Source organism: Notamacropus eugenii, chromosome 4, assembly GCF_028372415.1.
Source record: "Notamacropus eugenii isolate mMacEug1 chromosome 4, mMacEug1.pri_v2, whole genome shotgun sequence".
Classification (NCBI taxonomy): domain Eukaryota; kingdom Metazoa; phylum Chordata; class Mammalia; order Diprotodontia; family Macropodidae; genus Notamacropus; species Notamacropus eugenii.
The window spans coordinates 86,929,803-86,957,487 of record NC_092875.1 but is presented as its reverse complement, the minus strand read 5'-3'; the positions used below and the strand labels follow the sequence as shown (position 1 = coordinate 86,957,487).

At 43.2% G+C, this 27,685-nt stretch overlaps 2 protein-coding genes, 1 long non-coding RNA gene and 1 pseudogene across 6 annotated transcripts in view; 2 read left to right on the top strand and 2 right to left on the bottom strand.

Annotated features, from left to right (window-relative positions):
* The first annotated feature begins 1,859 nt into the window (after window positions 1–1,859).
* Window positions 1,860–7,202, top strand: TMEM276 (transmembrane protein 276). The gene is made up of 3 exons (XM_072602742.1): window positions 1,860–5,041; window positions 5,405–5,538; window positions 5,940–7,202. Exons 2-3 carry the CDS (start codon window positions 5,449–5,451, stop codon window positions 6,426–6,428), a joined length of 579 nt encoding a protein of 192 aa, XP_072458843.1. The 5' UTR covers window positions 1,860–5,041; window positions 5,405–5,448; the 3' UTR covers window positions 6,429–7,202.
* Window positions 7,203–9,024: 1,822 nt separating this feature from the next.
* Window positions 9,025–10,387, bottom strand: LOC140500296 (uncharacterized). The gene is made up of 2 exons (XR_011965687.1): window positions 9,984–10,387; window positions 9,025–9,292 (listed from the first exon to the last, which is right to left on the bottom strand). It is a non-coding gene; the product is annotated as an uncharacterized lncRNA (long non-coding RNA).
* Window positions 10,388–10,440: 53 nt separating this feature from the next.
* ZFTRAF1 (zinc finger TRAF-type containing 1) overlaps window positions 10,441–27,685 on the top strand; it is a 46,554-nt gene continuing 29,309 nt past the window's right edge. For 2 of the 4 annotated variants that reach the window (XM_072602735.1, XM_072602736.1), the window contains exon 1: window positions 10,441–11,086. In XM_072602735.1, the coding sequence (XP_072458836.1) occupies window positions 10,715–11,086 (372 nt within the window). In that variant the 5' untranslated portion in view covers window positions 10,441–10,714. The remainder of the gene's footprint in view (window positions 11,087–27,685) is intronic. The other 2 variants (XM_072602737.1, XM_072602738.1) reach the window with 2 other exon arrangements.
* LOC140500294 (nucleoporin Nup37 pseudogene) lies at window positions 26,628–27,623 on the bottom strand (annotated as a pseudogene).

Below are 27,685 nucleotides of genomic sequence, written 5' to 3'. Positions count from 1 at the left end.
TCCCCCACTAGTATATGCTCTGCCATTTGGTGCATGTATGTTTAATATTGATATTACTTCATAGTCTATGATTCCTTTTAGCAAGATGTAGTTTCCCTGATTACTACTTGGATCTATTTTTGCTTTTCTTTGTCTGAGATCATGATTGCTATCCCTCCCTGTTTTACATAAGCTGAAGCATTATAGATTCTGCTCTAGCCCCTCATTTTAACTCTGTGTGTCTCTGTTTCAAGTGTGTTTCTTGTAAATAACATATTGTTGGATTCTGGTTTTTAATTTTCTGCTCCATTCTGCTATCCACTTTCATTTTATGGGTGAGTTTATACAATTTACATTCACAGTTATGATTACTAATTGTGCATTTCCCTTATCTTTTTTTTTTCTTGGAGGCAACTGAGGTTGACTTGTCCAGGGTCACACAGCATGTAAATGTCTAAAGCCAGCTTTGAACTCAGGTTCTTCTGACTCCAGGGCCAGTGCTTTGTTCACTGTGTCACCTAGCTGCTGCTCCATCTTATTTTCTTATATTTCTTTCTCTCTCTCTTTCTCTCTCTCCATTCTGTCCCTCCTCTAAATTCTGTTTGCTTCTGACCACTGCCTTCTTTTATCTGCCCTCCCTTTCTCTTATCCCTTGACCCTTACTTTCCTCTTGATAAGTTCTTATTACCAAATGATTATGCATATATATTTTATCTCTTTGGACCAATTTAGATATAAATGAGATTCAAGTATTGCCTTGCCCTTTTCCATTTTCCCTTCTACTGTAAAAGCTCTTCTTTGCACACCTCCTTTTTGTGAGATAATTTCCCCCATTTGTCATCTTCCTTCCCTTTCTCCTAGGGATCCCTCTTTTTCACCTCTCCATTAAAAAAAAAATCATCTCAACATAATCAACTCAGTCCCATACCTTTTTATAGAATCCTTCTAACTGCACTAATCATAAACATCTTAGAAGAGACATATATCATCTTCACATATAGAAAGGCATATTGTTTAACCTTATTGAGTCCCTTATGATTTTTCTTTCCTGTTTACGTTTTATGCTTCTCTTAAGTTTTGTATTTGAAAGTCATATTTCCTATTCAGCTCTTTTCATCAGGAATGTTTGAATGTCTTCTATTTCATTTAATATATATTCTCTGCCCTCCCTTCCCTCCCCCCACCCTGCCCAAAGGATTATACTCAGTGTTGCTGGGTAGGTTGTCCTTGGTTGTAATCCCAGTTCTTTTGTCTTCCAGGACATCATATTTCAATCCTTCTGCTCCTTTAATATGGTGCCTGCTAAACCTTGTGTGATCCTGCACTATCTGGAATTTGACTATAATATTCCTTGGAATATTTCATTTTGGAATCCCCTAGGTAGTGATCAGTGGATTCTTCCAGTTTCCATTTTACCCTTTGATTCTAGGATATTTTCCTTGGTAATTTTTTTGAAATATGATGTCTAGTTTCTTTGATCATTGCTTTCAGGTAATCCAATAATTATCAGATTATATGTCCTTGATCTATTTCCCAGATCATTTTTTTTTCTAGGAGATATTTCACATTTCTATTTTTTACATTCTTTTGATTTTGTTTTATTGGTTCTTGATGTCTTATGGAGTCATTAACTTCCTTTGCCCAATTCTAATGTTTAAGAAATTATTTTCTTAGTGAACTTTTGTACTTCTTTTTCCATTTGACCAATTCTACTTTTTAAAGTGTTATTTTTTTTAGAATACTTTTGCTCCTCTTTTACCAAACTGGTAGTTGACTTTTCATAATTTTCTTTTTTTGTTCTCATTTCTTTATCTAACATTTCCTCTACTCCTTTTATTTGATTTTGAAAATAATTTTTTCCTTTTCCAGGAATTCTTGTTGGGCTTGTTTCCCACTCATTTTTTTTTTTTTGAGACTTTGCTTGTAGTTGTTTTGATTTCTTCTTCTGAGTTTGTCTTGAGCTTCCCTGTCAGAACAGTAACTTTTTATGGTCAGATTCTTTGTTGTTGTTTACTCATTTTCCATTCTATTTCTTGATTTGGAACTCCATGTTAATGTTGGGTACTGTCTCAAGTTTCAGGCTTTTTCACAGTGCTCTTTTCAGAGACAGTTCTGAGGTTTGAGAATTTTTTAGTCCTTCTAGAATGGTGTGATCTGGAAAGAGATGTGGTCACTGTTTTCTCATTCCACATTCTTGTTTTCACCCAGGAAGGGTCCCCTGATCCCTTGGCATTGCAATTGATACTGATCCTCAGGGTTCCTCTTCCTTTGGATCCAGAAATAATACTTTTCTTCAGAGTCTCTGATCTCTTAGGGCCAGAAGTAATACTGCTTCTCAGTGCTTCCACTCTTTCTTGACTGAAAGTGCTCCTCTCTGCCCTTAAACTCTGACTTAGAAGTAGGTATAGGCAAAGGAGTCGCCAAACATTGCCCAAACCTGTATCTAGTGCTAGCACAAATTTTCCCTATAATCTCTTTCTGATTAATTACTAGGTCTTCTTACAATCCTTGGCTGGAGAGCTCCTATAGCTGCTGCTGCTCCTGTCATTACCACCTAGTCCAAGGGTAGGGAATCTGAGTCCTATTCCCATCACTAGTGTTTCATCCACATGGGTTCCAGCCAGCTTTCACCTGTATTTTACAAATCTTTCTGATTTCCTATGTTGTCTTGGCCTGGAGGGATGTCTCACTTTGACCTTTTGTTGGCCCTGCCACTCCAGAATTCAATTTGAAGCATTATTTAATGTTGTTTCAAGGGGAATTTTGGAAGAGTTCAGTTAAATACTGTCTCTACTCCACCATCTTGACTCTGCCCCTGCAAGTATCTCATTTCTTTTCCCAATTTTTCCTCTACCACTCTCAGCTCTTTAATTCTTCCAGAAATTCTTGTTGAGCTTGGGTCCAATTAACAGTTTTCTCTGAGGCTTTAGTTGTAGCTGTTTTCATGTTGTTGTCTTCTGAGTTTGTGTCTTGGTCTTCCCTTCCACCATAGTTTTTTATCATCATCTTTTTTGCTATTTTCCCATTTTTCCAACCTATTTCCTGACTTTGAACATTATGTAAAAGTTAGGCTCTGCTCACCTGGAGTGGGGAGGTCCTGTGTCAAGCTTTAGGCTTTTTCATGCTGCTGCTTTCAGAGCTAGTTTTGAGGGTCTGAAAGTTTTTGGCACTTCCAAGGTGGTGTGATGTGTTAAGAGGTGTAGTCATGGTTTTCCTAGTCTGTACTTTGATCATTACACAGGAAGGGTCCCTGCTGCTTTGCAGTGGCAAGTGCTAGTGATCTTCTTGGTTCTAGAACTGTAACCAGGTCTCCCTGTTCCCCTGTGGCCACAATTGCTAGTGGTCTTCTGTACCTTGGAACTGCAACCAGGGCCACTGCTCCATTGTGACTGATCAGAAGCACTCCTCTCTGCCCTGGAACTATGATCCAGAACTGCTTATTGGCAATAGGGTTGCCAATTAGCAACTCTTGCACCCAGTGCCAGCAAAGGGACTTTTGTAATCTCTTTCTGATTGGTTCTCTGACTCCCTTACCATCTCCAAGTTGAAAGTTCCTGAAGCAGCTGCTGCTGCTACCACCTCCAAAGCCTACTGCTGGTGTGGCAGTTCTTTTCATGGGCTCTGGATAGACTTTCCCTCCAGTGTCACAGTCCTCTCCTATCAACATGTATTGCTCTAAAAAAAAGCCTCACCTCAACTTTTTGTTGGTTCTGCCACTCCAAATTTTGATTTGTTATCTTAAAGTTGTTTGGAGTGGAATGTTGAGAGTTCAGGTGGGTTGCTGCTAGAGGCAGCACCTTCTTGGTTCTGTCCCACTCCATACTTTATCACTTGTGATTTTTTAAAAATAGTGATCTGGTTAGAGATATTTTAAGAATATCAGTTTGCATACCATGTGAAGATAGATTGAGAAGGATGACAATGGAGCCTGCGAAGATTAGAAAGATCATGAGAGGTCAATTATGAAGAGATATCATAGTGCCAGTGAGAGATGAAGTCCTAAACTAGGACTGGTCAGGTAATTAGAAGGAGATAACTTTGCAAATACTAGTAGGGTAAAGGGTTTGAGGGAAGGGGAAAGGATGAATCCAGAGTTGGGAAGCTGAGACACTGAAAGAGCATTGTAGTGTCCTCAACAGAAATAGGGGTGTCTGGAGAAAGGATGGGTTTAGTTTAACTTATATATTGGACATGCTGAATTTTCAGTGATTTCAGTAGACAGAGATGTGGTGGGGGTGGGTCTGTTATAATAGGGGAGGACAATTAATGGAAAGTAGAAAGGTTATTTTGCTGGAAAATTTTGAAAAATGGAAGAGAGCTGAGAGAAATTCTAATGTCTGGCATGCAAGCTTCAGTCTTGCACCTGAACTAGCTTTTCCCACCTCAGGGCAATCTTGAATTCTTGGATGAGTTCTCTCCTGCATTCCACCTTTCAGCTCCTCCCCCCGCAAATAGCCCTGCCTGTCTTCAAAGACTCCTCCCCCTCCAGACGCGGGAGGGCGCTGATGAATCGGAGCTGAGTCTATAGCTCCTTTTAGCCCTCTTTTCCTGGCCGATACCCCGGCTTCCAGACGCTGCTATGGTAACGGAGGGGCGGGGCCTGCTCAGGAGGAGGAGCTGCGCTGTCGTCGTCCCCGCCCCCGTTGTCCTTTGGACAGGGCCAAGGCCTCCAGATGCTCCTAGCTGGGCCGGATTCCCGAGCTCCTGCCTCTCTTCCGGCGGCCCGAGCTCCTCCCTGTGCTCAGCCCCCATTTCCTATTCCTCCAGGCTCTGTCCCAAGGCAGCTACACCACCCCGACAGCCCGCCTGGACCGCCTACCCCAGCATTTGGACAGCGCCCGTCCTTTGCCTCCTAGGCAGCTTGCTTCAGCCTGGGCCTGGCTTTTCCCACCACCCGCCCCCAGGCCCTTGCGGGTGACCCTTGCAAAAGCCACCCCCTTCCCCACCCCGGGTCCTCTTGGCTCCCTTCCTCTCTCCCCACAGCTCGAGCTGACGTCGTGTCCAGCACCCTCCAAGTCCCACTACCTGCCCATCCATCTTTCTCCCTTGAGCTTCAGCAAAGGTAATTCTGGGCTCTTGCTCCATCTTTTCCAAACTCGGGTCCTACCCACCTGCTCCCCATGTAACAAAGCTAAGCTTTTTGCTTGCCATCAACTATCCCCACCCTGCTTTCTGGTTCCTTCGGGCAACTACACTCTGCACTCCCCTAGTTTTACCTATTCTTTATTAGTGTAAAACCCAGTTCCTGCCCAGCTGTGGCTTCCCTCAATTTAGCTCACGCTCACTTTTTTTTTTTTTTTTAACCATATACCTTGATCAGATAACAGAATCCCCCCCCCAGACTGCTGTGGTACCAGGAAGGTCCTCAGTCTTGAGAGGGATAAGATAGCTGCTGAGGAACTTGTTTCCTTCCTTTCCTTTGAAGGTTGGGCAGAAGGCCCTTTCCTCCCCTTCCCTTTCTCTGATTCCATGGCAGACAAGCCTGAAGAATGGAGCACCCAACTCTCCTACTTTGTTCTAGGAGTAATCTCTCTACATTCTGCTGTGCACACTGCCAGGGTGAGTGGCTCAGTATCTGGGGGATGGAGTTTGAGAAGTTATATTCTTTTACATCATCAGAGGTCATAGAATACCTCAATGGGAGTCTTTGGATACTATAGGCTGGGGGGTGGGAGGCCAAACATGGTTTCTCTTGACCTTCCAGGCTACAGAGATTGTTTTTGGACCACATATAGGTTAATCAGCTCCATTTTAGTTTAGTCAGTTTAAGAGTGTGAAGAGGGTATGTGATGCAATGTAGATTCAAATGGAGAAAATTATTGTAAATGTTGGTGGATGGGAATGGACAAGAAGTCAAGTATAAAGTTAGAGGATCGACTTCTAGCTCTGGGCTGCTCAGAGGGTGGTATATGGTCCTTTCTTTCCTAGTGACCTCATTTCTCATTTCCCCATGTTGCCAGGTGAACAGAGGGGCTGCAGCAGGCTTCCTACTTCAAGCCCTAGCTGCATTTGCTGCATTGGTTCCAGGTCCCCAGTCAGATACCAGTAACCAGATGGGAACCTGGGTGGCCACAGTCATCGGCCTACCTCTCTTGGCCTTTGATTTCCACTGGGTGAATGGAGACCGCTCTACAGCCAATCTGCTTCTGGGAGGTGGTATGGTCCTGGCCATGGCTGGGGACTATCTGGGCACAGAGACTCGGGCTGTGGCTGGTCAGGCTGTGGCCCTGGTGGCTGCAGTAACTATCCTTATCGTGTCTGTCTTCACTGTCAACACTTATGGAATGGGTGGTGGTCTAGCACTGGGTGCAGCCAGCCTCATGAACCGGCTGGAGGAGGAGACTCTACTGTTATTCCTTCAAAAGGAAGATGCATGCAGATGGGCCCTGGCTGTGGGGAGCTGGGCTTATCGTTGGGCTCTCCACACTCAGCACTTGGAGTTGGACTGACTGCTCACTGCCTGGGGCAGATGATTCCTATGGGTACCAACTCGATTCTGAAGATACCAGTGAGGATACCTGGGCAGGTGCTGCATCCTGTGGGACTTGTGCTGGGGGAGAAGGCAAGGCAAGTGTGTGTGGTGGGGTCTACTTGTTATGGTTAACTTTCTTGTACTGTGCTCTCATCCACAGCTCTGGGGGCTTGTATGATCAGAAACTCTTGGCTAAGTCAGGGATGTAACAGAGATTTCTCCCTTCAAATGTTGTCATCACCTTCTGGCTGCCTCCTTCCTCCTGTACTTTCCTGCTCCATCCCTCATTGGCTAGCACCTTCCTATGGGGTTAGCTGCCGAGGTTTTTTCTTTGCTGAAGAAATACAACCCTTATGATTGCTGGAATGTGGCAAGGAGATTGGCACACCCAGGACAAGGAAGGAGCCTGTGGAGATGGAGTAGGTGTCCTGCTAGTGAGGGGCTCTGCCCAGAGTGGGTTTTCTAGAACCATTTCCCTCACAGTCCCTTCCTAGGACACCAAAACCTTAGTACTTCCCTATACCTAGGGATTAGTGCCCCGGATTGGTTGGGGGTTGGAGTGAGGAGGGAATGTTGCAACCCCTGGGACCTATCTTCTCATTTTCCTCTTACGAAGGATGGAACATCGAGGGACATAAGAGTTTTGTCCAAAGGGCACTGTTTTTTCCTGAACTTGTATATGGGGCAGGAGAAGAATCTGCCTTCTGTCTTTCAGTGACATTTTAATAAATATTGTGGATTATTAGGGAAATGTCAATCTGATTGTTCCTGAAGGTAACTTCATCTTTCTGTTCCATGTACTCAATCTCTGTATGGCCAAGGCTAACTCCAGACCTGAGCTCAGGGGCAGAATAGGTTCTAGTCTCAAACTATTCAGCAGGGTTGGCCCTAGGGTGAGGGAAAAGGAGGAACATTGGATTTAGAGTGCCCAATCTCCTTTAATGAAGAAATCTTTCCTTAGGTGGCCTGAGGCCCCACTTTCCCAGAAGTCACCATCTAACCACTTGAAGTTAAATAAATACCATATTCCAAGTTCCCAGTATTGGGATCTATGTTTTGTCCCTCTTTCTCCCCATTCCAGCTTATGGGGCAGGATTCATGTATTCATTTATTCAATAGACCTACTAGGTACCTACTCTGTGAAAAGGACCTCTTTTAGAAGGAGATGGGGGAGGCAGAGTGAGAGATATATTGGAGACAGTGGTTCTACCTCCTTGCTCTATTCCTTCCCCCAAGTTCCCCCACCTCCAGCTTATAGTTTAGAAGTGGATATAAGAACAAGCAGTCTTAATCAAAGACACAACACCTTCCTGAGTTGGCACTCCCCTCTGAAGGTACTTTGCTCATAGATGCTGGCTTGTAATTAAGGCCTAACCATATCATTCATCTGCTTGGGAATGCTTAATGGGTAACGATAGACTATGGGATAAAACACAAACTCCTTAGTCTGCCTGCAACCTACATTTCAGGCCTTATTTCACACTATATCCCTTCATGGATTCTACATTCCAGCCCAATTAGAGCCCAATTCTCATTTTTGTTGCATTCCTATAAAGTATATCTCATGGCAGAAACATCTCCTCATATCTCCCTGTTGAGGCCTAGGTCCTATACCACCTCCCCTGTGAAGTCTTGCACCTCAAACTTTGTTGAACACTTTATCTGAACCTTTTTTTTCCTCTTTCAAATTCTACCTTATTTTGTGTACATGCCACGTTCTCCCTAGTAGATCTTAACCTTTTTGAGGGTAAGCTTTCTTTTTCATATTCATCTTTGTACCCGCAGTTCCAAGTATGAACAGGCACTTAATACATTTTTAAAAAATAAAATTAGGGGCTGGAGGAGTGGAGTAGACAGTAAATTCCACAGGAATACAGAGAAGGGAGAGATTCTTATTGGTTGAAGTATCTAGATAAAGCTACATGGAGAAGTAGGCATTTGACCTGGGCCTTGACGAATGGACAGGATTTCACTAGCTGGTGATTTCACTAGATGATTCCAGACAGGAATGGCAATGAGAAAAGACAAGGAAACCAGGAAAGCCTAAGTAAGGGTTTGAGGAGTGATCTGTGAGCCAGTTTGGCTGGAAGGTAGATTGGGATGACTGGTAACTGGAATGAGATTGTGGTGGGCTTTGAAATAGCTCAGGCAGGATCTAAGTCCTGATCAGGATCCAGAGACCTTAATGAGGAAGTAGGCCCTCACCACTTTCTACACCTGGCTTCTTATCCCATTAGAGTTCACAGAGCATTTTATCTTTCACCTTTTCAATGTACTTCTGTAATACTATATATTACAATTGTAAGTATGATTGTGGGGTCAATGTGGGATGGTGGATAGGCAGCCAGTCTCAGGACCAGGAAGACTTGGGTCAACATCCTACTTCTGACACATGGTTGCCAAGTCACTCAACCTCTTAGTGTTCTAAGCATTTCACTAGAATTGAAATGAAATCACAAATTCTTTCCTTATTCCCAGTTACATCTTTACCTCCTATAAAACTGAGCTTCATAAGGAGAGGAACCTTATCTATATTTTGTATCTTCCCCTCTCCCCCATCACAGTGCCCAAAATATAGGCATATATTTATTGAATTGGAAGAAAAGAAGCTACTTCGGCCTCGTCTCCATCCATCAAATTTGAGATCGTTATGCCCTGGGAACTCTCATATCTTTACTGGCCAGCCAAGTTGGGGGAGGGGAAAAGATTTTCGATGTTCAGACGTTTTCCGTAGTGTTCATACAATCAGTGTTAGTCAAAGGCACAACCCTTTCCTGGGGTGGCACTCCCCTCTGAAGTTACTGCGCTTCTCCCCAACTCCAGGCATGGTGGTACCTAAAACTTTAAAAGGAAACTTAATTTATCTCCCTCCAAAGGGTTTAATGCAGGCCCTCAGTCTCATCTGCTAACCCCACTCTGGCGCTCTGCTGCCCCGAGAGATCAGGAAGCTGCATCTCGCAGGAGGCGCCCGGTCACGAGCTCACAAAAAAGGGCTCCGGAATGAAGTGAGCTCCTCTAAAGAGGCTTTAAGTAGGTAGGTTTGGGATGCGGGAACATTATTTCCGGAGGAAAGCGCTCAGGCCCCGCCCCCTACCTGTCATTGGGTGGATAAAGGACGTCCCCGCCCCAAACACTAACAGTCCACCAATGGGAATCAGCAGGAGAGGCGTGAGCTCTAGAGAAGGCGTGGCTCAGGCTGGATAGCTTAGGAGGCCCTTCAAATTTGCGCCGGAATTCTAGGCTTCCGTCTTTCACTCTGAGCCTGGTAGGCCCTAGCGTGGCCTTTTTTCCCCAGGTGGTCTGGGAAGGTTTCCCCTGGGGCCATAAGTTTGGGGAGAAAGGAAGGGAGGAAGAGGCATACACTCGTTATCCGGTAAGATCAAAGGCGGGCCAGCCCCCCGCCCACCCGCAAGGCTTGGGGGAAACCTAAACGTGCGGACACTCTGACCTCCCTCGAGTGAGGGAGAAGCATGCTACGCTACCGGCCTGGGACATCGCCGAGGAAAGGGCCCGGGCTGACTGGAAGCCTCACCTCCAGCGTCTGGAAAGTCGGCACAATCCCTTCTTTCTTAAACAGGCCTGAGGGGCGGGGAGTAGAAAACTGTGGGAAGCCAACGACTCCTTACCCTTGGGAGTTCAGACTAGGGGAGGGACAACTTTGCAGTCCTCGGCCTTCCAGCCCTTTCTCAGTGTCTTCTAGTCTCGCCCTCTGCTCTTGGTTGGCCCCACCCCCTGGAGCCCTGCCTCTTCCTGTCCTCTGAGGTAGGGCGGGGCGGGGACCCCGGGAGAAAGGCGAGGGGAGGGCGGGGTCTATGAGGTTCCCTCCTCCTCGCGGCGATTGGCCACTACTAAAGCTCCTGCTCTAGGCCTAGATTCCCTGCCCTCTCCCCTCCCCCTCCCAAGTGGCACGCTGATTGGTCGAGGTTACGGGGATCACGTGATGGGCGTCGCCGCCACCGCCTCCGCGGGGGGCGGGGGGGGGCGGGCGAGGGAGCGAGCAGTGAAAACAAAGATGGCGGCGCCGCCGGGTTTGGTATCTGCATCTGAGTCTAAGGCAGCGACCGAGGCGGCGGCGGCGACAGCGACGGCGGCAGTAGTTTCGAGGAGACGCGCGGGCGGTCGGGCCTTCTGAAGCGGCGGCGGCGCAGCGGCGGGAGCGGCGGCAGCGGCAGGAGCGCGCGGTGCTCCTAACCCCCTCCCCCTCGGGCGGCGGCGGCAGCAGCGGCGGGAGCGCGCCCGGCTCTTCCCGGCGGCCGCGGCGGGATGTCCGGGGCTGAGGAGGCCGGGGGCCCGGCGGCGGCGGCGGGGGGACCCGCGGGCTCCGGGGCCGGGCCCCCGGGCGCCTCCGCCATGGCCGTGTCGGTGTCCGTATTGGGGGAGGCGGCGGGGCCCGGACTCCCAGATGAGGCGGGCCTGCCCGCGGGCCGCCCGCTGCCTCTACCCGAGGCCGGCGGCGACCCAGATGCGCCGCCCAAGAAGCGGTTGCGGGCGGCCGAGGCGGAGGCGGCGGCGGCGGCGGCGGCCTCGGCAGCGACGGCTTCGGCGTCTGCGGGGAGCGGGAAGCTGGAGGAGCGTCTCTACTCCGTGCTCTGCTGTACAGTCTGCCTGGACCTGCCCAAGGCCTCAGTCTACCAGGTACGGCCGGGGTCCTTCGCAGGGCCCTCAGCCCCCGCCCCCTCCCTCTCCCCCAACCCTGCTTCCCTCGGGAATCCGACCACACGCACATACCAGAACCCTGACACCGGCCCCTGCCCCCCCTTATTGTTTCCGCGACAATCTTAGCCTGCCTTCCAGCCCCCACTACTTTGTGGGATTCCTGTATCCTCGTTCCTGCCTGGAAATACCAGTACCACCCACGTACTTGCCATCCCCACCTTCAGGCATTGTCTTTGGGAACCCCATCGCTTCCCCTCCTCCCCTTTCTCCCCCAATCTAGCTTTTCTTTATCTCCTTACTTAGCTTTCCCCGGTTGATCCCCACCTTCGCCATCATGTTTGGCTATACCATCCTCCCCCGTATTCTCTTCCCTAGGGTCCTCCCCTCCCCCCTTACACATATCCCCATTTCACCTTAGGCAACTTCATTTTCTCTTTTTCTTTTCGCCCTCCTTTCCCCCCATTATTCCTGAGGGGACCTCCTTCAGCCTGGATTTTTATGATTTTTCCCATTCTCTCCCCCGCTTTTTTATTCTTTTTTCCATTCTGACCCTCCACCCCCTAATTCCTCCCCTTTTCTTACAGTCTCAACAGTCTTCCTTCTGTTGTCTCTTTACAGGCTTCTACCACCTGACCTACCATTTTTGACAACCCTATCTCATCATATCTTTAGGAATCTTATAATATCCTTATTTTGCCCTACCTCCACCCTTTGAGACTCTGATTCCCTTCTACCCTGTGAGCTGATTTCCTACAATCCATTGACCTATTCCTTCTTTCCCTGATCCTTATCACTTTTTTGCCTTTCATTCACCACAACAAACATTCCTTTTGATATAAAGAAAAACAGGGTAAGGAAAGAATGTAAATAAAGATTGGTAGATGTAAAGTAATTTCAGCAATGTCCACTTTATCAATTTTGGTCACCTGATGCCACCCCCAAGATCAGTTCGTTCCCTGAGTCTAGCCTGATACTACAATTCCTACTCCAACCTCCCTGGTTTTAAACACTTCCTCTCTAGTCCATTCCTTATTTTCTCTTTGTAGCTACTTCCTCAGTAAAGCAGCATCCCTTCCTCCCTCCAAACATTCCTGATTCCTACTCATATCAAGGCTTTTTTCCTAACTCTCCCATTTGACTCTCTCCTTATTCCACTACTGTGTAATCCAGCCTTCCTTTCCTTATTCTTCCCCACTTGTTCTTTAATATCACTCCCCTTAATCTTAATCTCTTTTCAGATGGGGGAGGTGCTCCCTCCTTCACACCTGGTTGATGCTCTGGGAACCCTCCCCCCAATCTCTTGGTGGTGGGGTGGGGCTCTGTGAATGTTTCATTCCTTGCTGGAGAGAAAGCAGGACAGAAAAGCATCTACTAGGGTCCCTCTTCCCCTTAGGACAGGTGAGACTATGCCTTTCTCTTTATCCAGTGTCATCTGTAGGATTGATCTCCCTGTTGTGCCAAACATCCTTATGTGACCCTGAAGGGATAAATAATGCAGCTCATTCACCCCGATCTCCGCCCATGGGGACAGGCATGTCTTTTCCCTCCATGTTTTTGCCTGCTTAATTTTTCCACCTCTCAGTGTGGCTTCAGAATCCTTTCACTCAGAATTTGTTAAACATTCTTTTGACCACATTTTACCTTCCAGACTTCTTACCCCATGTCACAAAGTCAAAAGCTCCTTCATGACACCTGATTATTTCTTGAGTTTATAGGCCTCTTTTCTCTTCTAGCCAAACCCAACCCTATCTGAGGCCTATCCCTTCCCAAAATCTGTACTTTCTCTTCTTTTCTCTTCCAACCCCAAGCCTTCTGCTTCCTTTCCCCTGAATTGAGGAAGGATAACTTTTCCCCTCTCCTTTCTCCCTTCTATTGTACATTCTTCTAATTTGGCTTCATTCTCTATCTTGAACAAAACAAAACCATCTAGATTTAAGAATGACTTGGATAAATATGTCTTTTCTATACCTATTCTTTTCCCTCTCATACATAGACTAAGCTCCATGCCCTCCCACCCTTAGGGCCAATTTACCCACCCCCATTTGGGGGAGATAGTGCTGTCAAACCTTGAGCCTCTTCTGTCAATAAAAGGACTTTTGGTGGAAGTTAGGGAAATTTGAACACATCTTTTCTGGATGGAAGGATATCCATGTGTTTATGTCTATTCTTTAGTTCCTTAAGAAATAGACTGTTGATTTGGCTCTCCTGAGACCTTAGGGAATACAGCATTCATTCTCCACTCTATCCCCCTTTTCTAATTCTCTTTCCCCCACATCTGAAAAGCTTTGGTTAGAGCTGTAGGAATCAGGATTATAATCTGGGAACAGTGAACAGTATTTTGACTTTGGAGTCTATGAGGCTGGTGAAAGTGAGATTGGCAATTGAAGGAAGCAGGGAACAACTCCTTTTCTCTTCTCCCCCTTCCTCCTTTGCCTTTCTACCTGATAGGAGACTGAGATAGGTGGGGATGTCTTAGCAGGTCTCCAGAGCTTGGTGGGCAGATACTATAAATAGTGTGTGGGATTGTCCAGAGTCACCACATACCTAGTTAAGTCTTGGCTGTTTTTCCTTTTGTGACAGTGGGGTAGAGGGCTTGTGTTTTGAGAAATTGAAGTTTCATCTTGGAGACAGGAGGCTAAGGCAAGCATTTCTTCAGTCTTAGTTCTAGGATCATGCTGAGAGTTTGTGGGGTTTGAGATAATCCTTGAGTCTTTCTGTGATTATCAACATATTACTTCTCCCATCCAGTCTTTGATATAAATAAACCTGTGTGTGATTCTTTCTGAATGTTACAGGCCTTCATTGTGCCAGCAGTGTTCCTCCTCTTCCCCACCCCCACCCCCCAACATCAGAGGCTAACATTAGAATTTGAAGCAGAACCTTATTTAAAAAATACTGTGTTTCAAGTTGTGGGGGTGATTTGGGAGGGTCGTTTTGAGATGGTATGGCAGAAATAAGGAGAATTCCAAAGAAATGCTTTGGGGATCACCTCTGTGGGGCTGAGACGGTCATCAAAATGCAAAGGTCATTGCTGCAGTGACGTTATACTTTGCTGAGCTGGCCCTAAAAATATCCACCTGGTGTTTTAAGAGGATCCTTCTGTGATTGCCCTGTTTGGGGTGAGAGCAAGTCTGGGCAGCTTCCTTTTTCCCTAGGAGGAAAGGCCATGCTAGCTTTTCACAGCAGCCTTCATGGGGAAAAGCATAATTTATGTAGACAAGTTGTGACTGCTCTTAAAATGGCTACTGATTCTGAAAATAAGTTCTACCAGCCTTTTCTTACTGATACTTCCTTCTCCATGAAGTCCACTCTCAGCCCATAAAGTGGAACTGGAGCTATAAGTAGTTCTGGAATACTCTTCTGCAAAAGACATTGTATAGAATTTGCAGGGAGACTGTCAAGTTTGTACAAGACCTAAACATGGCCTGTAACTCACCAAGTATAAGCCTGTTCACTGACAAAATGGTCTGATGCTTCCAGACTGAGAGTTCTCTAGCTTAGACTTGGCAGCATTGACCTTAAGAAGGTAAAATGGGAAGAAGAGTCCTGTAGCAATCATGTGGCCAGCTTGTTGCTTTTAAGGCTAAGGGGGCATCCTTAGAGCAACAAGGCAATGGTCTCTCCTTATTGACCTCAGGCTGGGTCCTTGACAAGGAGGCAGATTGAGCAGGTGGTTGGGCCCTCTTGGTCAGACTGGTTAAAACCAGTCTGGCTTGTTTTCTGTAATTGTGGTATTCCCTCTTATTAGTAAACACTTTACTGGCGAGTCTAGTTAGGAAAATAAAAAAGTCTGGACTATGCCAGCCTAAATCCAGTAAGGTTCTTCTCTAGAGACATATGACAGAGTTGAGGTACTGCCATTTGCTTTTTTTGTGCCTCCATAAACATTGATATCATTTTACCCATGATGTATGGTAGTCCCCTGCCTTGTAAATTTCCAAAGCTATGTATATTCTTGTTGTAAGGTGAATTTTGGTTTTTAAGGTTTCTTAAGATGAATTTATGAGGTTGATCTTGATCATTTCTTCTGTTTCTTAGTGTTGAGGCCACTTCAGCATGAAGTGAGCTATCCAAAGCTATCCTTTCTGTATTTGTGCCACTTAGAGGTTTAGGATTGACTAGAAGCCCATTATTGAATGTGCCAAATTTTGGAAAACTCATTTACTCATAAGAAAGATTGCCTTCAGAAGTCTCTTAGAGCTTTGGGAATGAGCCAGAAATGAGACTTCTGTTTAATTTTAAGATATTGTGGTTCACCTTAGTTTGCATATATTCTATTTGTACACAGAAATGTTGTGCAGTTGCAAATCAGGTGTTAAATAAATCCTGTGAAGAGCAGGGCCTCATGAATTGGGCCTCCCCTGGAAGGCAGCAAGTTCTGCCAGAGCTCAGGATGGTGAGAAGCATGAATTGTTAACTGGTTGGATGATGGCACTGGATTGGCATGAGTTTCCTCTGGGTGGTTGGTGGAGGATTTGTTGGAGGGAGCGGTTTACTGGGTCCATATCTTCAGCTGACAGGAGAGCCAGTGATTTGGGCTAATATATGCTGTTCGTTAGACCTACAAAACCAGATTGATGTGACTTCTATTTGCCTACGGTCCGAAGTGAACAGTCTTATTCAGGACACCATAGGTGTCAAGCACTTGGTGAGTGAAGGAAAGACGCTAATATTAGTTAGCAAATTCAGATGATCTGTTAGGAGTGGAGGGAAACAGGTCTTAATTAATCAAGGGGCATCATGTGGATCAGGGAGCATCAGAGGCAAAGACCAACTCAACTGACTGTTGCTCTGGGCCTGTGTTTTGGACACTTAGGCATCAGTTTTAGTAGTCCTTTAATGAATCTGGTGATAGATTGATTGGGGCCACTCTGAGACTCTGCCTACAGTGGCAGACTAAGTGTAAGACTTTCTGGGGACCATGTGTATTTTTCTCTCAGTAAGTATTCCCTAAGTAAGCAGTGAAAAAGTAGAAAAAAACAATGGATTTCGAATAGAGGATTTAGGTTCAATTCCTACTTCTCTCACTACCTGTTTGACCTGGGACCAATAATATAACTTCTTTAAGTCCACAATTTCCTCATGTTTAAAATGAGGAGGTTATACTAAATGACTTCCAAGATCCCTTCCATCTCCAAGTCTTATAACTTAAGATATGTCTAATGATAAATTTTTCTTTCTTCAGTTCTCAGCCCTTCTCTAAGTCTTAACCTCAGCTTTTCAAATAGTCAGTCCAGATGGTAAGGAGACCATTTTGTACAAAGTAAGGGCAGCTAGGTGGCACAGTAGATAGAGTGCTAGGCTTCATATTCCTGAGTTCAAATCTGGCCTCAGACACTTTTACTAACTGTGTGATCCTGGGCAATTCTCTTGACTCTGTTTGCCTCAGTTTCCTCATCTGTAAAATGAGCTGGAGAAGGCAACGGCAAATCATTTTGCCACCGGCAAATCATTTTGCCACCGGATGGGGTCAGTGAATAGTTGGACACAAGTGAAAAATGACTAAACAAATTGTATAAAGTATTTGTCTGGGAAGACAGTCACTTTATGAAAGTAGCTGATTTACTTGGAGTCAGGTGCTGCACTTTTCAGGAAGGCCAGGCAGAGCCTGGACACAGTGCTGTGTCTTGGTAGAGCTTCAGCAACTGGATGGTAGGGGTGGTCACACCCCAGCTATTCGGGTAGCTTCCATGTTTCTTGTAGTAGGAGACGCCTACACATTTTGAATCATTTCTGCTCTCTGTTTTAACTCTTTAAGGCGCTGTCCTGTATGTTATTTCATTCTCACAAATGCTCTGTGAAAGTGGTTTGTGACAGGTGTCATTGTCCTCATTTTACAGATGAGAAAGCTTCATGATGCTCAGTAATATTAATTCATTTTACCTGAAAGAGGCTGTGACTTACCCAAGTTTGAGAGGTTTTTCTAGGGGTCTTTCTATGATCTGTTCCATCTCAGTTGAACAAACATTTAAAAAAATTATTTTGAACTTAATGCCTAATAAAATGAGCATTTCCATATACAAGGTAGATAAGAGGAGGATTGTTTAATACTACTGTGAATATTGTATACAGTTTGCTTTTCTTTTTAATCATATAATAAATTCAAAATGGAGCATTCAAAGCTGTCCTTTTTGTTTCCTTCTGGCCTTTCTTTTTTTCCTCTGCATTCTTAAGAAGTGCTTCAGTGATCCTTCTTTCTGTTGTGTTTTGCAGCCCTATTGGTATTCATTCCTTCTCCCCATTTACCAATTCCTCCCATTGAGGAAAATAATAGTTATAATTAGTATAATAAAATAATAATAGCTAACCCAGTAATAGCTGTGGTGCTTTAGAATTTGCAAAGCACTTTACAAATATCTCTTTATCACAACAATCCTGTGAAGTAGGTGCTATTATCTGTTCCCATTTTACCAATGAGGAAACTGAGGCAGACAAGTTAAGTGACTTACCTAAGGTCATACAGCTAGTAAGTATCTGAGGCTGGGTTTAAACTCATATCTTTCTTATTCGAGATCCAGTGCTCTGTCTACTGTACCACCTAGCTGCCATTGGGAGGAAAAAGGAAAAACAAAACTCCTTCAACAAACATTTATTAAGGTGCTAGAGGAGATGATAAAGACTACATACTTGATCCTCATGGAATTTGTCATTTTTTATATGACACATGATAGATATAACTATAAAACCCAGTAATATAAGAGAGGTAAATGTATCTTACAAAAATGGGAATGTCATTACTTAGCTGGGGAAGACTTCACAAAGTAGATAGCATTTGACCTGGACTTAAAGGATAGGTAAGATTTCAACATGTGAAGGGATGAAATTCCAGGCATAGGAACAGTGTCAGCAAAGGCTTGGAGGCAGAAACGTGTAGTGCATGCATAGGGACCAGCTAGTAGTCTAAGTTGACTAGAGCACAGAGTACATAGTAGAAAGACTAGAAAGACAGTGCGTTGCCATGTTGTGGAGGGCCTTGAATACCAGGCTGAGACTTGTAAAATTTTACTATGTAGGCAGTAAAAAACTGTTGAAAGGTTTTGGGCAAGGACTGGCATGAACAGATATGCATAAGGAGGATTAGTTTGGCAGCATGTGAAAGGTAGGACCAGAAGAGGGGAGAATGGAAGCAAAATTTCCCCAAAACCACAGGCCTACATACCTTTCCACTAAAAGACTAGTCCTACCACACCTGAGATGATGTGCCCATCCCTGGCAATGCAAGCTTGGGTATTTGGGTATACCCAATCCTTTATGTTTAGTCATTGTTGCCATAGACCTCACCTTATCTAGGGAATTAAGAATGGGATTGTTCGATACACTACAAACTGAATAAACCATTTAGAATGCTAGCCATTATTATGCTAGTCATTTGGAATCCCTCTCCACACTCTTCAAGGGGAGCTTTAAATGGAGTTGAATTAAGGATTATTGACAAATTAATTTTTTAAAAAAATCAAGTGCAAGATTAGGCATATGCAAAACTGCCATTCTGCCTTGCAAGATGGAAATAGTCCGATTGCATCTTCTTCCCAGGAAAAAAAGAGGTTCCTTACTGAGGGTTTACAAGCTTGCCTTCTTTTGTCTGTTTGGTCCACTTCCCAAATGCATATGTCCACATGATTTCATGTAAATTAATATAAAATTTATTCACGTAAAATTTCACATAAAGAAATTAAAACTTCAATCTGGTAATTGCCACAAAGCATCCTCTTTAATCATATTTGGTTCTATTAAGTCATTGTCAGAAATAGTGGAAGACTGAGGGTATTCTTAATGGTTTCCATGTGGGTGTTTTGGGGTTTTTTGATGTCTCTTGATCTTGGTTTGAATTTTTTTTTTTAAATTTTTATTTATTTTTGTTTTTTTTAAAAAGTTTTAGTTTTCAACATTCACTTCTATAAGATTTTGAGTTCTCAATTTTCTCCCCTCTCCAAGATGGTATGTAGTCTGATATAGGCTATACATACACATTCACATTAAACTATTTTCACATTAGTCATGTTGTAAAGAAGAGTTAGAACCAATGGGAGATACTATAAGAAAGAAGAAACAAAAAAAGGAGAGAGAGCACAAATAGTCTACATTCAGACTCCACAGTTCTTTCTCTGGATGTGGATAACATTTTCCATCATGAGTCTTTTGGAGTTGTCTTAGATCTTTGCATTGCTATGAACTAAGTCTGTCAAAGTTAGTCATCGAACAATGTTGCTGTTACTATGTGCAATGTTCTCCTGGTTCTGCTCACTTCTCTCAGCATCAGTTCATGACATGTGGGCATTTTTTACAGTACTCCTGTCGACCTTCTAGTTGATCCATATTTCTGTTTATACGCAATGATGTGACATCTGGAATGTTAAAGTTAAATATGGTATCTTTTTGGAGATAAGAGATAAACAGTGCAAATTGACTAGCTTTTTTGGTTTAATCATAGGAGACAAAGGTTGAAAATGAGTTGTTTTTTTTTTTACTGAAAATAAGGAAGTCTGAAGATGTATTCATTGTAACACTTTGTTAGGATCCCATCCTGAGTTACTGTAGAGAAATTATACTAACTGGAGATACCTAGGCAAACCTCCCTCTGTAAGTGAATGCCACTTTCTGTACCATGGTGACCTTGCATTGTTATTATTGTAAGACACAGTTATTCTCATTCTCTCCCCTTCCTTCCCCTTAACTCCCTGAATGGAACTGTAACCTTTCCCACCATTTGCAGAAAAGTAGAATGATATCTGCTTGGTCCAATCTATGGCTGATGATTTGATAGCCTCTCCTCTTGAGAAGTCATCCATAGAATCTACAGTTGTAAAGGACTTGTAAGGTTATGTAGTCTTAATTCTTTCATTTTGTGGATGAGAACTAAGGCCTCTTTATCTCTGTGGAGGTAAAGAGATTGCCCAAGATCACACAGTAAGTAACAGAACCTAAATTTGAATCCAGTGCTCAGACCTTTGATAAACCTACCTCATTCAGTACCTGTTTACATACTCATCATGTGGGAGATGCTGGCAAGGTTATAGAATATACCATACTATGAGTCCCTAGACTTTGAAAGCACATTCTATCTAGGGCGCTGTTCTGGCCAGAGATGGGCATAGAATACTTGGACTCTGCCCTTCTGAGGCAGCTACAGGTATCTAAATGGGCTGGGCCTGTGTTTGGGGGAAGTGAGATAGCTCTTTATACTTAACAATTTTCCTAAAACATCAGGGTGCTAAAGTAGTGTGAGCAGTATGTGTATGTTCTCTACAGGTAAAATTTGCTCTTCAAAATTTAGTTTGGGCTTTGAAAGGAGTTGTACCTAGGCTCGATGAGCCAGTGTGCATCTTAGTTCTGTTTACTATACACAGATGACTTTTAAGAAAAACTCCAAAGACCGTCAATATTTTAAGTTTCTAAATTTTGACAGATTTTCCGGTTGGCCTTTGAGGCACTTTTTTCATAGTTTCTAGAAACACTATACTAGGTCATTCTCTCTCAGCTCAGTTGGCCAGGTCTGCTGCTAACTCCAAGGGTCACTGTGACCTTGATGGGGTTAAGAAACCTGAACCCCTAAAAGGAAAAGACCCTCAATCCCAGAACTTTCTCACACATTTCAGCCGTGGCATCCTGCCTATCCCAGTATATATTTCTTTTAACTGTCCTTTTGTTGTGGGCCTTACCACTGAACTCCTTCCATTGTCTGCACCTGGCCCACCTCAGGCTACTTGCCACTCTTAGATCCCATCAGAATTTTCCCACAGTCTTTGTGTTTAAAAGTATCAATCTTTCCCCCATTAAATTGCACAGATTCTTAGAATCTGACCTGCTTAGTACTGGCATCACAAATACCAAATCTTGCCCATCCATTTGGTGCATAATAAAACTTCACTACTCTGAAAGAAGACTTGGGTGGTTTAATTCTTCCTGAAGAAGATCCACCCTGTACCCTTGCATTTGGGGTTCCTAGTACCCTATCACCTGTGTTGTAGTAAGAGTTCTCAGTGAGGCTCTCTGGGGAGCTACCTGGAGAAGACCAGGAACAAACACATTAAGGGTCATACCATTTTCTCTCCCTAAAACAGCCCCTAACTTCACGATATTAATGGAAGTCATCAAAACCTGTATTTGGCTTTGTAAGGCCTATGCTGTGGCTCTGTAGGAAAGCTCCTTTATGTGTGGGGGTGAAGGGTGTAGAAGGCCATCAGACAGCTGGCCCCCTGGTTTTTCTCCTGTTAATGTTGTGCTTAAAGTTTTAATCATAATGTTCAAGGAATTCAGTTCTGGTTACTATGGCAACTGCACCTTGTTTCCCTGCATAGGTTTAATTTTGCTGCATATAACTGAGCAAATAGCATATTACAGATCCTTTGGGAACCTTTGCTTTGCATTCAGGCAGCCAGACTTTTGGGCAGTGGAGCTGGAAGCTGAGCTGCTCTCATGGAGATAGTTTGAATTGCCATTTTTAGAGAGGATTCAGAAACATGAACAAAAGGGGTCTTTGGGAAAAGATACATTTTAATAAATAAGACCATTGTGAAATGTGTGCAGTAGGGATTCTTTTTCATATAAAAAAAGTCCCAAAGATCTCGTTTTGTAAATATTTATCCCAGCATTTAAAACTCCAAGACAAGAAGGGTAGAAGTTTTTTGAATTTCTGATGAAAGAACAGGAATTTTTTTGTTAGCATTTTTTAAAAATCCCAATAAATTTTGTGTATGCATATATGTACATACACACATCTATCTACACATATACATGTGTATACACACACATATTTAACACAATGTTTTTGTTGATAGGAGCCAATGAATTCCAGTCCTAAAGCACTCAGGGCTGGGTTTGGCATAGTAAAATTAATAGGCTTTCTCAACTGCTATTGTCCGTTCCCCCCCCCCCCCCCCCCCAACTACCAATTCAACAGTTCTTCAAGATACTCCTCCCTCTCAGTCTTCCCCAAGGGTCACCTACTGTGAGATAATGTATCTTTTGCACCTATTTTTCAACAATACTTACGTTCTCCAGGTAATTCCCAGAAACTGCTTAGGAAAGTAAATAAAGTAAATTTTTAAATTCAAAATTAAACACCAAAATAAGTATCTATATAACGTAAAACATAAAGAGGGTTCAAACATGAAGGTAATAATCTCCACCATGTACAATTTTGCCCTTCCCTCCAAACATATATCAAATTTTTAATGTTACCTTATTTTTTTCCTTTCATTTTGGTAACCCCATTGTTTATACACACACATCCCTCTCCCAACACTGAAAGAAATATAAAATCCTTGTATCAGATATGCATTGTCAACATTCCTCTATTGACTAGGTCCAAAAAATGTATGTATCGTTCTGCACCTTTCATCATCTCTCTGTCAGAAAGTGGGGACCATGTTTCCTCACTGACCCTATGGAATTGATTTTGATCATTGCATTGGTCAGTTTCTAGTCTTGTATTGTTATTCTATAAAATACTCTTGTGGTTCTGCTTACTTTACTTTGCTTCAATTTTTATGTCATTTCAGGTTTGTCTGAACTATTCATTTCATCATTTCTTACTGCACAACAGTACTCTGTTACATTAATATACTATGAACTATGAACTATTAGTTCAGCCATTGCCTACTTAATGGGCAGACCCTATTTCTAGTTCTTTGCCACTACAAAAAGAACTGATGTTTCTTTGTTCTTTTATCTCTTTTGGGAACTGCACCTAGTGGTGGCACCATTGAGTCAAAGAATAGGCATAGTTTTTTGATTTGGTGGGCTGGGATAGTATAATAGTTCCAAATTACTTTCCACAATAGGCCCATACACTTGGGCTTTTGATGATAGTTTGATGAGAGCTGGAAGAAACCATAAAGACGGTCTGGTCAATGGCTAGCTCACAGTTAACTCAGGGACAAATTAACTGAGGCAAGATTTAAGCCCAGGTCCTCTGATGCCAGAGCCAGTCATCTTCCACTTTATTGTGATTCATCTCCTGGGAAATATTTTTAACAAAGAAACAATCACAGACAAGCATGACAGCTTTGAAAATTACATATTAAATGTATTATGTACTTGAAAAGCAAACTAATAGATACTTGTAGTTTCGTATACAAGCCTGCCCTTCCATATGCTGTATATATGAAAATGTTCATTTTGTCTGGTGTTAAATTCACAATTAAAAAAAAAATACTGGGCAGGAAGAGCTTTGTTGTTTTGGACTGAGATAAACATTTACTTGGAGTTTGGGAAGAGAGTTGTGTTGGGGGGAGGAGTGGGCTGTGACATTATATATCTTCAAGCCCTGCTTGACCCATAGGCTACTGTTGACTCCACATTAGGGTACAGTTAGTTCCAGCACAACGCACAGTGTCTTGGCATAGGAAGCAGAACATGGCAGGTTGAAACTGACTCCTTATAGCAGCAGAATTTAGCTATCAAGTTGTAAGGGAGTACCAGTGCAGTCTCTGTCCTACATAGCCACCTGTTCCTTTTTCTTTCAAAGCTTTTCATATGGCTGATGATCTAGACCTGACAGGTTGCTGTGCTGGTGTTGGGTTGGTGAATTGGCAAGCTGGGTGTTACAAGATGTCCTTTCAGCTCTAAACCCTGGAATTAAACCAGATCCTGTTTGGGGGCCCTGAATTCTAACTCTTGGCTCTATCTTTTGCAGAAATGCAGAAAGTTTGTGTGCTGGATCAGCTTTGAGGGCATCCTTCCATAGTCTTGATGAGGCAAACCATGGACCTCTGGGGTGTTTACCTTTTGACAGTGACAAGAGAAAGGCAGTAATCAGACTGGGTTTGTGCACTGCTAATCTCCTCCTGCTGATGTTCTGAAGTGTCTGTCTTCCTACCATTCATTCATCCTGTTCCCAAGTCCTCTGTCCAGGAAGGCCAAACAAGGAACAGAGAAATCTTTTTTCTGCTTTATGTTCCCAGGCAAAAAGAAAGTCGTTGTCTTTGGCAGTTCATTGCCAGGAAGAAATGGGCTATTTTTAGGAGCGAATGTTTGTTGCAGTTCCCTGGGTAACAACCCAACCTGATGCACTCAATGTGGGGAAGAAACCTGGCACCCTTGTTGCCACTTACCGGTCAGTTTTTCATTGACATTCAACTGGCCTTGGTGTCCTAGTTGTTCTTGGGTTGGCTAAATTGTTTCTTTAGTCTTTGTGTAGCTGCTGAGACAGGCTGGGTTGCACCTGGATCTTTGGTTCAAAGAACATGACTGGTTTATCTGAGATATATTGCCCCTTTTCCATGTTATGAGATCTTGAATACAAAAAGAACGCTTATTAGTACTCTCTCTGAATCAGAATAGGGAAGTCTAGAAGCCTAGCCCCATCTGGTGTACTCCTGAGACCTACATAATCTCCCTAGTGGACCGAGTTTCACCACTTCTGTTGGCTGTTGCCTTTAGTAGATTCTTGGAGTAGGTGTGGTACTCTTTTCTTCCAGTTTAGATCTCCCAGAGCTCCAAAGACTTCTATAGAACCCTTTATTTCTACCTAAGAAAGGGGAAATGGGAAGGTGATTAGATGCCTAGGTAAGTGTATTTGACTGTCTGAGCTGTCCTGGAGCATCCTGATTTTGAGGTTTTCCAAGGGCACCTAAGCCATTGTGTATATATCATATATGTATATACTATGAGTGAGTGAATAAGTACTTATTCCAAGCAACTAGCTTGTGTGAGCAGGTGCCCTGTGTAGAGTGAGGAGAATTTAGACTAAACAAACATGCTGGCCATTGTTGCCTGTAATTTGAGCTAATTTCTTTTGGGAGGGGAAGAGGAAGGGGAATTGGAGCTGTTTGTTGAGAAACTAGAACTTGTATATACACTAATGAAATTATTAATTTTTAAAAGTATTGAAGGTGGTATAGTGGAAGGAATACTTAAGTTCAGTTGAAAGATCTGGATTCTGGTCCCAGCTCCATCAATTTTGCTACTTATGTATGACCTTGGGCAACATTTCTCCCTTCCTCTCTCTCCAATCTGTGTATGCTTTATATCCCTCCACAAACTGTAAAATCTAGCTTTACTGGCTTATTTGCTATTCTTGGGACACAGCATTCCATCTACTAATTTTGTGTGTCAGCACTGGCTGCTCCCATGTTTGAAATGTTCCTTCTTTTTGTATCTACCTTTTAGCTTCCTTGGCTTCTCTCAAGACAGCCCAAATCTTACCTTTTTTTTCCTCCCTTAATAGTATTTTATTTTTATTCCAATTACATGTAAAGATAGTTTTCAACATTCATTTTTATAAACTTTAGAGTTCCAGATTTTTCTCTCCCTCCCTTCCCTCCCCTCTTCCCAAGACAGCAAGCAATCTGATCTAAGTTATACCTGTACAGTCATGTTAAACGTATTTTCACATTAGTCATGTTGTGAAAGAAGAATCAGAACAAAAGGAAAAACCATGAGAAAGAAAAAACAAGTTAAAATAGTATGCTTCAATCCGTATTCAGACTCCATAGTTCTTTCCCTGGATATGGTTAGCATTTTCCATCCCAGATCTTTTGGAATTATCTTGGATCATTGTATTGGTCTGTCATAGTTAATCATCACACAATGTTGCTATTGCTGTGTAAAATGTTCTGGTTCTGCTCACTTCACTCAGCATCAGTTCATGTAAGTTTTTCAGAAATCCATTTGCTCATCATTTCTTATAGAACAGTAGTATTCCTTTTGTTCAGCCATTCCCCAGTTTCCAGTTCTTTGCCACCACAAAAAGAGTTTCTGTAAATATTTGTGCATGGGTCCTTTTCCCTTTTTTATGATCTCTTTGGGAGACAGACCTAATAGTGTTATTGCTAGATCAAAGGGAATGTACAGTTTTGTAGTCTTATGGCCATAGTCCCAAATTGTTATCCAGAATAGTTGGATCAGTTCACAACTCCGCCAACAGTGCATTAGTGTTCCAATTTTCCCACATCTCCAACAATTATCATTTTCCTATTTTGTCATGTTAGCCAATATGCAAATTTTACCTTCCACTGTTTTTCCACCCTCTTCCCTTCCTCTCCTTCCTTCTGAAGAACTTCCTACCTGTTTTATGTTTATATCGATGATTCTCAGATCTATTTTATCTTCCCTGATCTCTTCTGACCTCCGCTGTCACATTTCCAATTGCTCAAACTGGCTGTCTAGTAGATATCCTAAATTCATTGTGACCAAAACAGTACTACTTATCTTTCTCCTTAAACCTTGCCCCCTTCCTGCCTTCCCTATTGTTGCAGAAGGCAAAACCATCCTCCCATTTCCTCAGACTTGGAACCTAGGAGTCAAATGGGGTTCCTTACTCATCTATATATCCACACTGTTACCAAGGACTTTCTCTTTCTCCTTTGCAACATTCTCAAATATGTCCCCCTTCTCTCCTCTGATACTGCCACCACTGTGGTGCAGACCTTCATCTCCTCACACCTTGATTTTTTTTAAGAAAATATCATTTAATAATAAGATTAAACACTTAGACATTCACATTAAAAATATTTGACTGTTTAAGGTACGTTTGAAATGCAAAAAATAAGGATCTGACTAAAATATTTATTAAAAATATAGTTTGAGAACTTAGTGTACAAGGAAGATATTTGTTTTACATCTCAGTCACCCCAGACAATAACTTGTGGTCACCTCCCATTACATAAAGAGGGAGAGTCCTGTGCTAGGACAGACCAGATCCCACAGCTGCAGAACCAAATGATGAATTAGTTGAGTGGTCTTTTTTTGCCAGGGTAGCTGGTGGTGGCAAGCAGGTTTTCATTAACTGTTGACCACCTGAATAAATGGGCTCAATCCATATGGACAGATCTCTTATCTTATGGTTAAGTAGACCGAGTAATATTCCAGATTAACCAATCATTTCCTGCAACAGCTCCAACTTAAACTGGTGTTTCGTAAATACCTATGTGCTGACCTTAATGGCATCTGTTCAGATTCAGGAGACAGGAGAGCCTGCTGGGTAATGAGATCATAGAACCTGATTGTTCTGTTCTTCTCTGCAACCATCAGTTTCCATACTTGCTCAGGATGCCAGCAGGCACTCTTTCCAGAGGAATGGAGAACAAAATGAGCTTCCTGATTCCTTTCTAAGTCCCAGAGCTTGCATGTATGATCATCACTCAGACTTGCAATTTCTTGGACTTCTTTGGGGGCAAACACCAAATCATTTATGTAATCTGACTGATTTGCTAAAACCTTGCATTCATTTTTATCCTGACGATCTGAAGTGAATAGTCTCAACTTCCTATCAGCAGCTGCAGTATGAAATCTGATCTCTCAAAGTAAAGTATTAAGCCTGGTCTCTGGACTTTTAAGAGATGACATCATTTCTAGGTCCATGGTGATACGTTCTCAGTGTTCTATATTGAATCCCATCCACTTCTGCCTCCTCCTGAAATGTAGAAGTGCTAACAACCACATAACTTTTGCCACCATATGCAGTGAAGGTTCTTGCATCACCATTGTCAAAGGAATTAAATTCCTCTGTGTGAATATAATAATCCTCACAGTCCATGATGTAGGCAGCATTTGGAGAGGAGTCTTACTTCATCTCCTGGGAAATGGGGTTGATAAGGGTACCTGTTTTCCTGCAGTGGTGGGGAAGCTTCAGTG